This window comes from Anopheles coluzzii, chromosome 2 (assembly GCF_943734685.1).
Source record: "Anopheles coluzzii chromosome 2, AcolN3, whole genome shotgun sequence".
Taxonomy (NCBI): Eukaryota; Metazoa; Arthropoda; class Insecta; order Diptera; family Culicidae; genus Anopheles; species Anopheles coluzzii.
Window position 1 is genome coordinate 32,182,719 of NC_064670.1, and position 15,272 is coordinate 32,197,990.

The 15,272-nt window shown below is 46.6% G+C and overlaps 1 protein-coding gene across 2 annotated transcripts in view; it reads left to right on the forward strand.

Annotated features, from left to right (window-relative positions):
• Window positions 1-5,075: 5,075 nt before the first annotated feature.
• The window catches only part of LOC120949783 (fibroblast growth factor receptor homolog 1-like), a 28,916-nt gene continuing 18,719 nt past the window's right edge, over window positions 5,076-15,272 (forward strand). For both annotated transcript variants that reach the window (XM_040367286.2, XM_040367287.2), the window contains exons 1-2: window positions 5,076-6,131; window positions 14,413-14,777. In XM_040367286.2, the coding sequence (XP_040223220.2) occupies window positions 14,645-14,777 (133 nt within the window). In that variant the 5' untranslated portion in view covers window positions 5,076-6,131; window positions 14,413-14,644. The remainder of the gene's footprint in view (window positions 6,132-14,412; window positions 14,778-15,272) is intronic.

Here is a 15,272-nt window from a genome sequence, read left to right on the forward strand (position 1 = left end):
CTTTCGTAGTTTTGGTTCCAGATTTTCCGTTGCGAAGGATGCGAGGAGGAACTGTGAGGAGTAGAATGAAGGCACGAGCACAAGGGCACGAACGAGGGACGCCTGTGTGATGGTCTGGCCGGCTGCAGCTGCCGCGAAGGACGTTTGCTGCTGTGCGTTGGGCGCGTTGGGGGTTTCGGCTTTTCGGTTCGGAGGAAAGAACAATATTTAGGAAGCTGTCAGTGCACTTGTGCCCGAACCTTGTGCTGATAGGAGAATGGTGGTTGATTGTAAAAAGGTCTTGTTTAATATTATCGGTGGAATGATTTGTGTTTTATTAAAAAATAAAATCAAAATTTACCCCAAAAATATCGTTTATTCATTCAAAACAAGCCCATTTCATTGTTGTAAGAAATTTATAGCCATTTCAAACTTTATTGATCTACCTACCATCAGTACGGCTGTCAATATTCATTCTGTTGCGCTATTAATTTTACTGTTATCGTCAAATCGTTCCACCGATCGTTTACCCCATACAAGCATCACATTATTGCAATTATTAATGATGCCAGCACGCGCAGCACACCGAACGGGATAATCCTATTCCACGCAATTACATTCATGATCCCCCAACTGCAACTCCACCTTTCTGCATTTTTTTCTTTCCGTTTCTCCAAACGCGCCTGTCAACAAGATTACAGGCAGGGCAACATTAATCGCTAACAAACCATTCACTTGAACGAACGTTTACTACGAATTACTACATGATGCGTTTCTTCAGGGCTTACGATCCGTGTGCACTCTCTTCCTGCAGCTTCGTCTCGGTGCATTGTGAGTTCCCATTCACCGTAGAATGCGACGGTTCAGCGTTGTGCAAGCAACCGTTGCGTGTGTTCGATCCCTGCCACGGAGCGGCCTTATGCGCTTTTGGAACACGATGCGTGGAAGTTTCTCCTTCCGATCTTATGTTTGTAGCTCCCACGCGAGCGCCAAGCAGAGGAGATCTGCTTACGCACGTGTGACCGTTTGCGAAGCAAAGGAAACAAACAAACAGAAAAGAAGGGGCCAAACTCCTCCTTTGCTCCGTCTTGTGCAATCTTCTTCGGGAGGTTAATAATCGTAACGTTAATCAAAGATACATGCTCGTTGCGATTGTGCATGGCCTTAGTCGGTGGTGGTGGTTGCTCTGATAAGTGGCGACTGCAAAGGGGCTCGTCGGATACGATAAGCTCGCATAGAGCAGATGATCGTCCACACGGGCGTGAGATCGGACCCGTCGCGTTGAAATGTTATCGATCGTAGGAGGCTAATGAATAATCTATAAAGGTATGGTTTGAAGTATGGGAGTTGGCTATAGCAGGATGCCTCTAGAGATCGCGTCTGCAAAATCGGTGCGCAATAATTAACAGAGTTTTATCTTATCTGATAAACCATAATTTATAGAATACATATGGAAATGCTTGTCATTCGGAGGGTGGTGTAGTGAACCGTAAAAAATGTGTTGGATTGTTTTACATAATTTATGATTAGTCATTTTTGGCAGCTCGGTTTTGAATGTTGTGAAACTGGCGTTTTATTATTTTTCAGTTTTTGATTCCATTTTTATTGTTACTGATGTCCGGATCCTGCAAGAGCTGTATAATTATAATTAATTTTGAAAAGTTCCCCTTTATAAACATGCTCTCCATCAAAGCAGATTGCTTCCAGGCGATCAATTTCTAAACTCTATTAAATGTGAACATCATCGGGTCCGGGTGTATCGAGGCGGAATTTTCCCCATAACGCTGCAGTTCATAAAACATTAACAACGATGAATCAACGCACGACCCCATACAGCACAGGCTACCGTTGGCGCATGTTTGTTGCCGTTGGCGAAGAGAAAACTAAAACCAACTCCACGAGAAGTTGGAGCATGGGCAGGGCATGCAAGCTGACCACTGAACTTATTGCTCCCTTCTTTACGAGCTCGCACCGATGAACCTCCGTTGGGGTGTGGTGGTATTATTGGCCAGTAGGTGATGAGTGAAGCGGACCAAACCTTATCCCTTCTGGATGTACTCCGCATGCCAGTAGTGCTTAGGGAGTCAATTACGGTTGGAAAATAAACCGGTATAATAATCGACTGAATAATAGCTTATAGCTTAACGCGTAGAACAAATTAAGGGCAGTTACAACTATTAGACAGAAGGTATATTTAATACTTAATGATTAAGGAAGGAAAACATTTCATTGGATGGAGTGAAACTTGTTTATTTTGAAACTATATGTACTGCTAATCTTCAAATTTATTTAATCCTTTAGTTCAAAGTCTTCCTCAACGTTAAATTTTAATCGTTTTTTTTATCGTCAACTGTTCTTCTGTTGTCTATTTCGAAGTATTTCTATTGCAACATCAAACCGTTCCTCTAGCTCTGTTCGTAAACAGATGAATGCTACGTCCTCTGGCTTGAACGTAACACAATTCCACCAACCACAACGGCAACCTTCCTCTCAGGGGAACGTGTCCGATCCCCGCGGTTCGTGGCTTCGCGTTAGAAGACGGCGGTGATGCCAAAACGTCATCTTGTTTGCTTAAAAATAAATATCTTTCCCAAAATCGTTCGCCACGTACCGTTTCCGTGCGGCGTGAACCATTTCCCGTCGGCCGGATACTTTCACTTCCCACGTCACGTCACCGCGGCCGCGTTGGTTACTATTTTCCCCCTCCCGCTGCTATGGCACGGTGGTCAGTGGTTTCGAATTTTCCGTGGCCCACTTGCATGCGGCTGTTGCAAAGGTCTCGCCAGAATTCGACTACTCGACGAACTCTGTCGAACCTCATCGAACGCACCGCGATGACGAATGGCGGATGTTAGTTTTGGATTGGAGGGAAAAGAGTGGACTGTGTAGGTGCTCCTGTATACTTCTGTGTTGGCTAGTCTCGTCGGTGTGTGTGTGTGTGCGAGGTTAAGAATGTCTCCGACGCAACCAAAGCGCATCGCACGCGGGTGCGATCGTCACAAAGTGCGGTCTCACGTGATTAAACTGTCATGTTTACAACTGTTTGTCACCCGAGACACCACAGCCCAGCCGTAGTGTGGAAATAAAAATAATAAGACAACAAGGGCACATAACGACCGTCTCAGATACATACACACAAAAAAACTCCCACCCTCACCTTTGCCGTGACGGGAGGAGTACGCGTTCCTTTGTCTATCCGGCTGGATTAACGGTTCTGGAATAGCGCATTTCTTCCTTTCTTTCACATTGCCCGGTGGAAAACGAGCCAGCAGGAAACTGGAAGCACCGAAAAGAGAGCGCCGTTTTTCCGCCCCATCCACCATAACTCCCATCGAACGTGACACGATGTCGAACGAAAGAAATCGAGCGCTCCGTTGACGTGCGATGACGATGACGTATCCGGTGCAGTGCAGGGCGCCCGTTGCGCGTCGCACAAAACATGGTGGAAAAGGGGTGTGCTGCGTATGATCGCGCTGTCAATGATGACGATGGATCATGGATTTTCCGGATGTGAGTTTTCTTTCACAAGAAAGCAGGGAACCGTACAGCGGAAATTCCCGAAATTGGGAAACTGATGGGGTGGCGGCGGCAGCGGCTTTGGAAGGTAACAAATAGCTACAAATATTGGTGGGCTACGCATTTGAAACTGCTTTTGGATGGTCGGATGCTCCCGCGGATGCTGCGTGGACAGGAAGGAACAGGAAGTGCAGCTAAAACAAGCATCATAATTCCGGTTCCGTTTTCCGGTGTTTCCGGCGGGGCGGGGAAGGTAGGCAAAATAATGTATACACACACGCACACACACACACCGGACCTATGTTTGGCAAATGGCACGTGCACTCGCTTCGTTAAGAGAATTAAAGCAGTTAAACGGTCTGACAAGCAGCAAGCATGCGGGATGTCATGTGGTTTTCGGGTGATGGAACGGTTCGTGCCTCAAGATTCGAAGGCTCAAAATCATGGTGGTTGTGTCTAATTCAACCTTACGCACTAAAAGTATCGATCCTTCAAAATGTTTCGTCTTATGTATTGTGTTCGATGCCCTTACTGATCACAATAGAAAAAAAGCACAGGTGCATTGCTTTCTTTGGTTTAAAACAGAAAAGTATACACGACATTCGGATCCGGTTTTTAATGTTTCATCTAATACGGGTAGCCAATAGATATTTTACTCCTAAGCTAACTTCAAAAGAGTGATTTGTATCCTTCCCAATGAGAGGACGAAAACACGCAAAGTGAGCAGCGAGAAAAAGCGGTTGGGCATGAGCTGAGAACGCGGTGAGAAGCACGGCGATGATCGTGCTCTCTTTCTCACCATGCATCCTTGCGATCGCAGAGAGTATTGGAAAGAGAGTGATGGGTAGTTCTGTAAGTGAGGTGCTTTTTTTTTGGTTAACCTCCAGGATGAATGTTTAGTTAGCTACTTCTTTATCTCGTGGATTTTCCTTGTTATCTAATGTTTAAATAATTCGATGTTTTCATTCACTTTTCTTTTATTTATTTTTTGTAATTTACAAAGAGTTGCAGCTTTTGTGAGACGATTTATGTGATAGTTTGGTTTACCTCGAAGAAATGGTATATATTTCTTTTTTTGTATTATGCTTCCTTGTTTTTAATTTTCTTCACCTTCGTATTATTCCCATAAGTAACCAATAATATTTTCCTTTTTTTCATTTCGCTATGCCTTACATATTTTGTAGACAATATTGTGCAAACAAAGCATTCACTGTAGCTAACTCTACTACAAATTACTTGTTTGATCTTCTATTTTATATCTCCTATAATCGCATTTCTGATTCGGCTGGACCGGTCCCGTTGTACAATCTTGTAGCCGTAATGTAATAATAATTAAGCATTGTTGGCAATAAGAAATAAAAAGACGGACATTATAGAATATTTCTAAAAAAAGTTATGGAAAACTATACACAAACATAAATCGTGAAACAAATGTTCAGCATTTCTGTCAAAACTGTGCATCTCAGACTCCAACGACACTTACACGACAACCCAACACTTGCCTGGCGCAAAAGAGCACGCCGTGAGTATGCGTTTCGTGCCCGCACGTCGGAAAGCAGCCGCAGCATCGAAACATATTTTCTCAGTCCGTCTCTGACTACACGATCGTGCAGACGTGCGTTGCGCACAGTTGTGGAAGATCGTCCTAGCGTTGACGCTGTTTGAATTCTCCCGTTGCTCTCGGAAGATTTTCCACCGCACGCAGCAATATCGCGCGTGCGTATTTGTGGTGTGTGCGTGTGGAACCGACGGTGGTATAGTTTTGTGCCAGTGCAGCGTGTGCATCTTGTGGTGGTGTATCTTCCATTCGTTGAGCTGAGTTTTTCCGTTTTTGGAACCAACTACAAAAAAAAGGTGCACTTTCCATATGTGAAATGTGAAACTCCATGAGCGTGTGTGTGTGTTATGTGCGTAAAGGCAGACATAACCGTCCGTACAGTAGACGCAGAACAGAAGGAAGAAAAACATAAGAAGAGAAAAGCAAAGCCAACACAAGAGAGAAAAAAACGAAGTATGCAAAACAACCATCCAACACTCAAAGCAAAACGTGTGTTGGCTCTCTGTTGTGACCATGTGTGCCGTCAAGAGTTGTGTTTGCTGAAGCGAAGGTTCAAAGAATACAGTGAGATGCAAAACTAAGAGTTGCACTTCAAAAGTGAATTGCTAAAGTGAACGGTTAGCAAATTAGATTAAGAGTTAGTGAAGTTGGGGTGTGTCAATCGAAGCGAAAAAAGGTGCAATACTTATCAAAGGAAGGCAAAAAATCAGTGCATCAGTGCAGTGTGCAGCAACAAAGGCCAAAACAACAACAAAAAACGAACCTAACGAAACGGAAGCGAAAAAAGAAAAAAAAAAACAGGAGAAAAAATCCAATAAGGAATAGTATCGGATCGATTGTCATTCGATCTGCGATATTTGTCCTTACGTTCGAAGTGTTCAATATCAGTGCCAAGCCGCAAAGTGTAGAGTGCCGTGCGACGAAACAGTGTGAATAAAGAATTAGGGGAAGAGAAGAAGAAGGTTTCTATCTAAGCTGAATTAAAACCACCGCGGACAAATTGGATTACGCAAAGAGAATAGAAAATCAAGTACGGGAATCGATCACAATAGGAAGCTGTCAACACACATCGAATCAGGTAACAAAATCAATCACTCTACCCCGCCGTTCGATCGAAAGGGATGGATCACAGTGAAAAGCGATCAATTTGTCAGAGGGACCGGGATTAATTGATAGGTTTAGAGCATGGGAATAGATTTTTTTGAAGGATTTTTTGTTAAATTCGTCACTTATTTTACATTGAGTAGGAATTAGATTGTCACTACTGAACCTGCTCGAATTGGAACAATCACACAAACACACACACCGCTTTTCGCGTCCTTCGCGTTTGGTGCGCTGTGTGGGAACGTGCACGAGTTGGTTACCTGGCGCATCGAAACCTGCCAGCGCTTTTTTTTCATCTTCTCCCTCGACAAACGAACACTCAACGATTTGAACGAATCAATCGATCGCTGCTGTTGTATTTGGTGGTCTGTATTTAAAAATAGTTCGCTTTCTGCACGGTCCCAATCGCTTTTTTTTCCGTGCCCGGCACAAGGATCGGCGGCCGCACTAACAGACGCTAGTGTTACGAAAATGTAAAACCCGAAACTTTGGTGTGAGAGAAAACCACAAACGTTACAATGTGTGTTTTACCGATGTGACCGAACTTGATTTTTTTTTGTTTTGCGCCAAAAAGCAAAAAAAGAAAAAGAAAAAACCCGAAACGAAAAAACAGGGGAAAACCTCAATATTTAGCAGTAAAGTAGAGGAAAAGTTAAACAAAAAACGTGAAGAAATACACATCAACACTCAGTCGTTGATCTTCACCTCGATCTTCACACCTAGCTGCGATCGACGCAAGGAGGTGGGCATATCTCTATTCGCGTTTGTCGAGGGAAATTCCGCGAGAATTTCCCGTCTTTTCGTGTGTTGAAACGTGCATGTCCGTGTGTCTGTGTGTGTGTGTGTCTCACTAGCGCCCCGCGGAAATGTTGCCTTTTTCCATTTTGCCAATATCGAACGCGCCGTTTTCGGAAGGGGGGCCCAGCTCACTCAACGGGGTTCCATCACTGTTTGAGGTCGCACCCGCTCCACACATTTCCCAAGCCGTTTGCCTGAAAGGAAGTGAAGTGAGCAAGCGGTGGGGAGGGAAGGGGGGAAGTAAACATCAATATTTATAGCATTTTGTTCGATGGGTCAGAGGTAAGGTGCAAACGCCAGCTCGTCGGTCTGCCGCTGCCTGGCACTGTATGTTCGCTGTAGAATGTAACGGAATGGGGGGAGGAAAACATGGTTCTCGCGTCAAAATTCGAACACACAGCAGCCCGAGCCGACCCTGGGTGGATGGCCACCGTGTTTTTTCGCCCCGCCCGAGGCAGCAGGGGCATCGATTTTTCTATTTTCCGATTTTCTTTGCCCCTATCAACCCCTCCGCGTGCAAAGAACAAATGATCTGCGATCGCTTAAAATTCGTTTCACCACCACCGGGCGTAATGGGCCCCACGGTGATCGTAAGGATTTGATTTATGTTTACTGTCCCGATAGCGTGACGCTTGATTTACCGCATCGGTCCTACGAATGCGCCCCAAAAGCTGCACGCTGAGGTCTGACGAGCCGGTCTCCTTGTCTCCTCACTGACTGACATGGATCGCGTAATGCGGTCACCTAGTTGTGCTCTACTTTTCGTATGCACCAATTGCATAGGGTTACCAGCCAACGACTACCACACATGCACAGGCCAACGACACACCTTTATGTGCATCTTACAGGCTTTAGTGCAGCATTTCCCGTGTCTAACCGGGCGCTTGTTTCGGCCGCTCCCGCACACCAGCACCGAAAACTGTCAACCGTTGGGAAGTTCATATATCACCGGCCTAATACACCGGTGCTAATACACAAAGCAACATGCCCGCTACATGGTGCAGCATGTTTTTTTTCTCGTGGCCTCTGGCCACGAGTGTGCTTGTTTCGTAAACATGGCCGGTACCAAATAAATGCGCTTCTTCACCTCGGACGGACGGATCGGACGGACGATCGTTCCTGTATCCGCGTTCTCGATTCGCATCTCGTAGTGGACCACCCCCACCCTCCCGGGTGGTAATTTTTCATTTTCCTCACCACACTAAACGAAACGTTGTTTACAGCTTTTGGAGTGATAAAGTTCTTTTGCCCCCCCCCCCCCCCCTCCCGCACAAGAACGAGCGTGTTTGTGTGTATTCTTTTTTTGATTCCGTTTTTGAATGTTTTATTTTTCAAATTTCACTGACGTCGGAAAATGGACACATTTCAGCACGCTTTACCCTCCCGCGTTAGTGGCGGGGGTGAAAAATGTACCGATGGGATTAAGTTTAATTTCGGTAATTAATTACAGTGAGCTGTGTGGGAAAGGGGGAGCACGGGAAGGTAGCAGCACAGTTTGGTTCAAGAGGACGCAGTAAGGGAGGTTTTTTTTTTGGCGCTTCTTTCGGTGCAACTGTGACACGTTATAGCGTCTGTAGAGTTATGGGGCGCATTAAGTGGACATTTACAGCTGTAAAGCGTACCAGGCCCGGGGTGGGTACGATTTAAGAGAGACAATCGCGAGTCAGCTTCGATTATTGTGATGTGCATGGGGCCTTTTATATGTTGAGAGTAGCATAATTTACTAGAAATGGATAATTATTATAAGAATCGCAATCCAACTGGATGAAGCTCTGGAGCTTAAATACGTACCGTGCAGCATATTATTTGAATTGTTGTGCATTGTTTGAATTTGAAATAACATTTGTGCAATAGAGTAATTCGTTTTTAAACCTTTCAAAGTGATTGGGATGTATCGCAGAAAACTGCATTTTTTTTATTCCAGTTTCGTCGCCTTTGATTGATTTTTATCTTGAAAACCATACGCACCATCCTGGTAAACTTTAAGCTATACTTTCACAAACTCACACACACACATTGCTAAGCGCACCTTACACCGATAGCATCAGAACCACATTCCAACACCATTGAAACGAATGTGTGCAAATCAGCACATGCCACCATTAATATGTGACGCTCATCTAACCCAATTTCTAGTTCTCGCTAACCGCACAATCTAGGTGCCACCGTCTAGTCTCGTTAGCAAGGCGGACGGGCAGCACGCATACCTATGCAACACCCCCAGAACAATGGCACGTTTGTGTTTCACTTTTAGCCCCCGATCGCGAGCGATCGTCCATCATCGATCATGTCTTCCTAAGCGAGCGTGGAAGCGAAGCGAGGGAAGGAGAGAAACGCATGATCTAATCATACGCACAGCAAAACCTTTCCGTTTCATTAATGCATGACCATACCTCCGGTGGTGTGCTCAAGGGAAAGCAAACAAAACAAACGCCCCGCGCAGGACACAAACACTCGATCCGTTCGGTGCACATTAAAGGAGCATCGTCGGGGGCCGTCGCTGGCTGCTTAATTTCGTATTCAATAGCTAGCCGGGCTGCGCGTACCCATGCTTGAATGTAGCTTCTGGAAATTGATTCAGTGTTCGGGCTCGAGAGGCTTGAAGCCTCTAATCAAAATCCCTGTCACGAGCCCTTGAGCAGCCCCTGGTGGCGGGCACGTTTGCGTGCCTAATTGAAGATAGCTTCAGGTTCGGGGAAGAATGTTTCCTTTCGAGCCACCAGACAAGTCGCAGGAAGCCATCGCTAGCAGCAGCAGATCCACATGGAAAGTGCCAACAGGGTGGAAAAAGAATTCATGCTCTCTGTCGTTCAAGTGGCCAAAATGAGCATTGGTTTGCGCGAAGGATCGCGACCGTGCCCGGATGTGGTGTGTCTGGCAGCCTGATCATCACCACTAATGGCACTCAATTAGAATCCTTGATATCTGCGGTCGTCTGTGGGTGCCAGAAGCCGATCATCGGCACCGGTTTGACGACTGGAACAAAGGTGGTACCGGCACCGGCAGGTCTGGCCATCGGCCTGGGGTGAGTTAAGTGCTCGATTCACATCGTTATCAAGAGCTCGGTTCCTCTCCGCTGTTGGTGGCGTTGCAAGATCACTGATCTCTTCACGCTACCACGTGCGCTCAGCTACCGTAGCGATGGTATGGATCTGGGTGCGACGACTTCCCTATCAAAACATTGCGAAACGCGTTTGAAGTATGTGCCGCGCACCACAGGTTCCTTTGGTGACAAAAAGGAGAAGCGCAACACCATGCACATGCACGCACACAAAAAAGGACAAACTTAGCGCTCGCGCGCGTCCATGTGCGGTACACACACACCCGCTGTTGCTGCCAATCTTTGGGCGGCTGCAGTTCGAAGTGTAATTTATGCGACAGCAGCAACAGCCGCAGCAGCCGCACCACCAACATCATTTTTAGCGTGCTGCAATAATCCCCTGAGTTTGCAATAACCGCCAGCGGGGCTAACGCTCTCCTTTGCCGCCGCGTAAAAAAGAGATGTACGATGGGCAGATGGACCTGTCAAGTGGCGCGCAAACTGACATGGAAAAAGCGGGCATACACACACACACACACACCACCCGCGCGCCGATGCACACGCTGCTGCACAAGGCGCGTGCACTGGTTGTGTTGTTGATTGCATTCGCTAATGTGCATTGGGGCCCCGTTCACGCAAACAGCAGCACACACGCTTGTCCGTGCGTAAGTGCGCAGCTCCTGACAAGGTTACGCAGCGTTTGCGAAATGTCCTGCGCGGGCGGACAGCAGAGCAGAGACAGTGAGACAAATTGCATTCCTCGTCCATTGCGCCTCCGACGCAAAATGCACAATGAAGAAATACACCTTTCCACGATGGAGTTATCATCGCGCAGCAGTCCGTACAACAACAGTACGGTGCGCGGCTGATTCATCAGCTCAGCTTGCTTGTTGACGACACATAGATATCCCACGACCTCCCGGCACACCGTGCGGGCGAAACGAATCGTGTATAGGGTATAATTATGCTATTAATCAAATTATTTCGAAGATGTACCCGCCCGTGGGGAAGCATCAAAAGCTGACCGCGATGCGACCATGGCAGCATGTATCGAAGTGTCCCCTGACCCGACCCGATGTGCGTCTATCCCCGCCTAACACCGCGGTGCGGCAAGACCGAACTCAATTGAATTAAATCAAATCTTCCCAGTGAGGGTTTCACGCCCATCTCGGGCAGTGATACTGCCCAGGCCCTGCTATCATACTCGCAGGCTACCGTAGCAGACAGCGAGCCGCCTAATCCTTCAAAAAGGGGTTTCGTTTCGACTGACGCTGTTTCACTCTTTCTAAGCGGACGGTGCAACGGTCCCTCGCTGCGGCTTCCTCGTGGTGACCAGTGGTGACCGTAGGTGCCGTAGCCCAATTTGAACCTCGAATTAAGATGTCCCCCCCGAAACGATGCTGATTGAGTGAGAGATACGGCGACGGTTTGGCTTGTTTTTTTTGTTCGGTTGCTGCGGCCGTTACAACCCGCGTTTCTCCGGGCATTCGTTACGGGGTCGTGATTTACCGCACACTGAGGGTTGACAAAAAACGAAGAAGAAAAAAAAACAACAACAACAACTACCAAATCTACTCGTCATCCACAGCCAATGGTGGCCTTAAAATAATGTCAAGTAATGCACAGTGCCTTTATGTGATTGTATGTGTGTGTCTCTCTCTCTCTCTCTCTCACTCTCTGCTCGGGGCCAAATGCGTGTCCAGCATAAATTTGATTGCTCGAAATACGCGCGGGGCCCGGAGAACCTTAAGAAGCGATCAACTTAACGGTGGGGGGTGTAAAAACGAAACACATCATGGAAGACTGGTTGTCCAAGAAATTACTTTGTAAATTGAGTACGATAAAACAACTACCCATTGTTGGCGGCAACTCTCGTCGTCGAAGATCGCACACAATCGAGGCGTTTGTATAACAGTTGCCCGATAGGTCGCGTACGCGTCTTGACCATATTTTGGAAGTCCCGTCTGCCCGCGTTCGTGCTGGAATGGCAGTTTCTAAAGTGGTTGGAAGGGCCAAAGTAATGAGTCTGTTGCGGCCGGACGTGTCCAAAACCTCTCCTGAAATAACGCCAGAAGTAGTTCGTCGCTGTGCTAAATTTTCACCACAATCCTCATCACGCAGAAGACAATTTTCAGCTTTGTTTGGGGTGTGGAGGGGTCTTATCGTTGGATAAATTGTACTTGCATTGTACTGCGAAGGAACGTACGGAGATGACGAAAGCGGTCCCAAAAACGGCCACGAAAGTTTTATTCATCTGCATCTCAGCGAGCCTGTGTATGTTTGATAATGGTGCTGAATAATTTACGGTGTGTTATTTGCGTAGTTTCTACCGTTAGCGCTCATCAATGGGGTAAGATACATCGTAACATCCCGCCACGGCGCAGTTACAGTTTGGGCGTTTGGGTGCAAGCGACAGGACAATTGAATCTTTTTTGGCACCACGAAGTATGTGTTGTGTGACTGTGTTGTGTGCTGTGAAGATGACTTTTTTTTCTTCGTCTTCAATATCCAAATCGTTACGAAGGACACAGTTTGCCTGGCCAAAGCCATTGTGCCAGCAGGAGCCGTCTGCTTTGCTCGTCGTCGTCGACACCACACCACATAGCCGGTTGGGTTGTTTGGCATTATTTACGTCCGCCACCAATTACCGTCCGCCGAGGTTGCGGAGAGCGTGTGCAGAGGAATAAAACACGCTGAGGTCGAGCAGCAGCAGCAGCAACACATGGGCACCATTCATTTTCGGGCGAGTTTTTCATGTCCCATTTTTCGAGACCCTTACCAAAAACACGACGCGCTCAATCGCAGGCGGGAAAGACTGAAAGAGAGAGAGAGCGAGAGAGAGAGAGAGAGAGAGAGAGAGAGAGAGAGAGAGAGAGAGAGAGAGAGAAAAAAACACGAATCCGAATGTTTCGAGTGCGGGCAGAGAGGAGGATGCGGAGAATTAGGGAAAAACGGATAATGACTTGCGCGCGGTGCAGTTGCATTTTTCCCTACACAACCAGCAACACACTGGGACGTCACTGGGGTGCCCTACTTTGCATTTTTAATTTCTCGAGCTTGGAACGCCCTAACGAAAAGTGGCTCTAGGGTTTCCCGACGGGTCTCTAGCTAGGACCGGGTCTTGAAGAATAAGACTCTCCTCCCGGTGGGATGGGACATTGTAGCTGCCAGTATCCAGCCTTTTTTCTGTACATCGTTGTGATGTTGGTGATCCTGAACCTTCGTCCCGTAACAACTCCCGCACTTGAGTGCGCCCCGCCATGTGTGCTAATGAAGTGCGTACTCAGAGGACCAAATGCAAAGCAAAGCGAAATGTGTACTTCACCGAACAATTGCAGTCACAAAAAGGGGTTAATAACAAATGGGAATGAGAAAAAGACTAATTTTCGGAGAAGCAAAAACTGAAATTCCCACCAGAGTGTCGATTTTGGAGGCAACCATTTCGTTTGTAACGATCAGGATCTTTGTAGGATAATTATATGATAAAAATGAATGTATTGAAGGTGCAATTGTCGTTAAGCTAGAATGTATTTATTACATAATTTACATTACACCGACCGAAGAAAGAGTTTGACCCGAGTTTGGGTACACAAATTCGTCAGACAAACTCGTCGCGGCAAACATCCTTTTTATCCTCCCGCTATAGTTTAGCTTCGAAGTCTGCTGCAGGTCTAATAAAAACTGCCGGAAAATCTACAAAGAGCTAAATCATTAAACAAAAACAACAATCGCTTGGGCGCTCGCGACTTGCGGGTACCCGGTTACAGTTCATAAACATTTAAACCATCCTACAGTCCTGCCCATATTTCCGTGAAGGTTGTCCTTTGTACTAGAATGCGCTAGATCCTCGTTGGTGGCGTTAAAACTTGCCTGGCGGATCAACTGAAAGACTGATCCGATCCGTTTGGTGGTTGTTTGGGTTAAACAGTGTGTGTGTTGTAGTTTTTTTTCTGTTAAATCACAATCGTACCCTTGACTGGATAATATGGATGAAACTCCAGTCGCGTAGGCTCAACACAAAGCATAATCCTTTACCAGGCGATAGTAAACAAGCGAATCATGCGCATTGAGCAGGGTAAAGCATACACACACACACACACACACACACACACACACACACACACACACACACACACACACACACACACACCAGTACAGCGGATGTGAGGATAATAAAATTATTATGATGCCTCCATGTCAGTAGCAAAGCGATCCCTTACGAAACGGCAACACAAACTGCTGGAGGTCTCGAGAGCTGACGGTGGTTTTCGCGGGAAAAACGATCACCCTAACGCGTACCCCCATACAGACACACGTGCGCATGGGAATTGGTTAATTGTGGGTTCACAGTTCTTCGTTTTACTGCATCGAAATTATGATTTGCCATTAATACTTTATTCCCTTTCCTTCCTTGCAGAACGGTGACCTTTACAATGTTGCAATGTGAGGTGAGCTCGATCGGATGTGTCCGTACGGTCGCGAAACGGCTACGCAGCTGACGAGAGTAGAATTGTGAACAAACAAATCGCGAACGCGACCGAGTGAAGTGCGCAACGAATAAGGACCTCAAGGGTGGTTTGTAGGCTCTAAATTGGCCCTATTTTGGGAAGCCGCTGTGTTGTGTTGTGTCCACTCCAAAGGGGAAAACAATGTCCACAAAAATGGCCTCGAGCGGTACAGATTGGAGGTGCATTCTAGCGCTGCTGTTAAGTGTGTGGATCGTGCAGACCGCAACGTACAAACTATCACAGTCCGACCCGGACACGATACGGATCAATTTAGGTAAGTGATGATTGCTATCGTGCATGTTGATTAATGAGAATGTTGCTCTCTCCCTATCTATCACGATTGTTCACGACCCCTCAGTCGATAATAGTGCACCCCATCGTACGCACATTTCGGCTCCAATTTTCGGCACCGCTTTTCGGCGCCATTTCCCCCTAGCCAACTGACTCATTAGCGTTGTGTATATTGTTGTTTTTTTCTTGCTTTGTTTTTGTAGCTTTTCTCACTCCCACTAAGCACCAAATTTTCATAATTATTTTCCCGTTTAGCATTTGACACATTCCTTCGCATGCTTGAGTGGTTCGAGTGGATGAAGGGAAGGAAAAAAATGTCCACCGTCGTTGTTGACTTTTCTTTCTCGATTTTTCTCTCTCTCTCTCTCTCTCTCTCTCTCTCTCTCTCTCACTATTTTAAATATTTCGAGTGTGTGTCTGTGTGTGTCGAAGGAAGTGACGGAAGTGCCGTCAGGCAGAGCAGAAGTACGCATGCAAA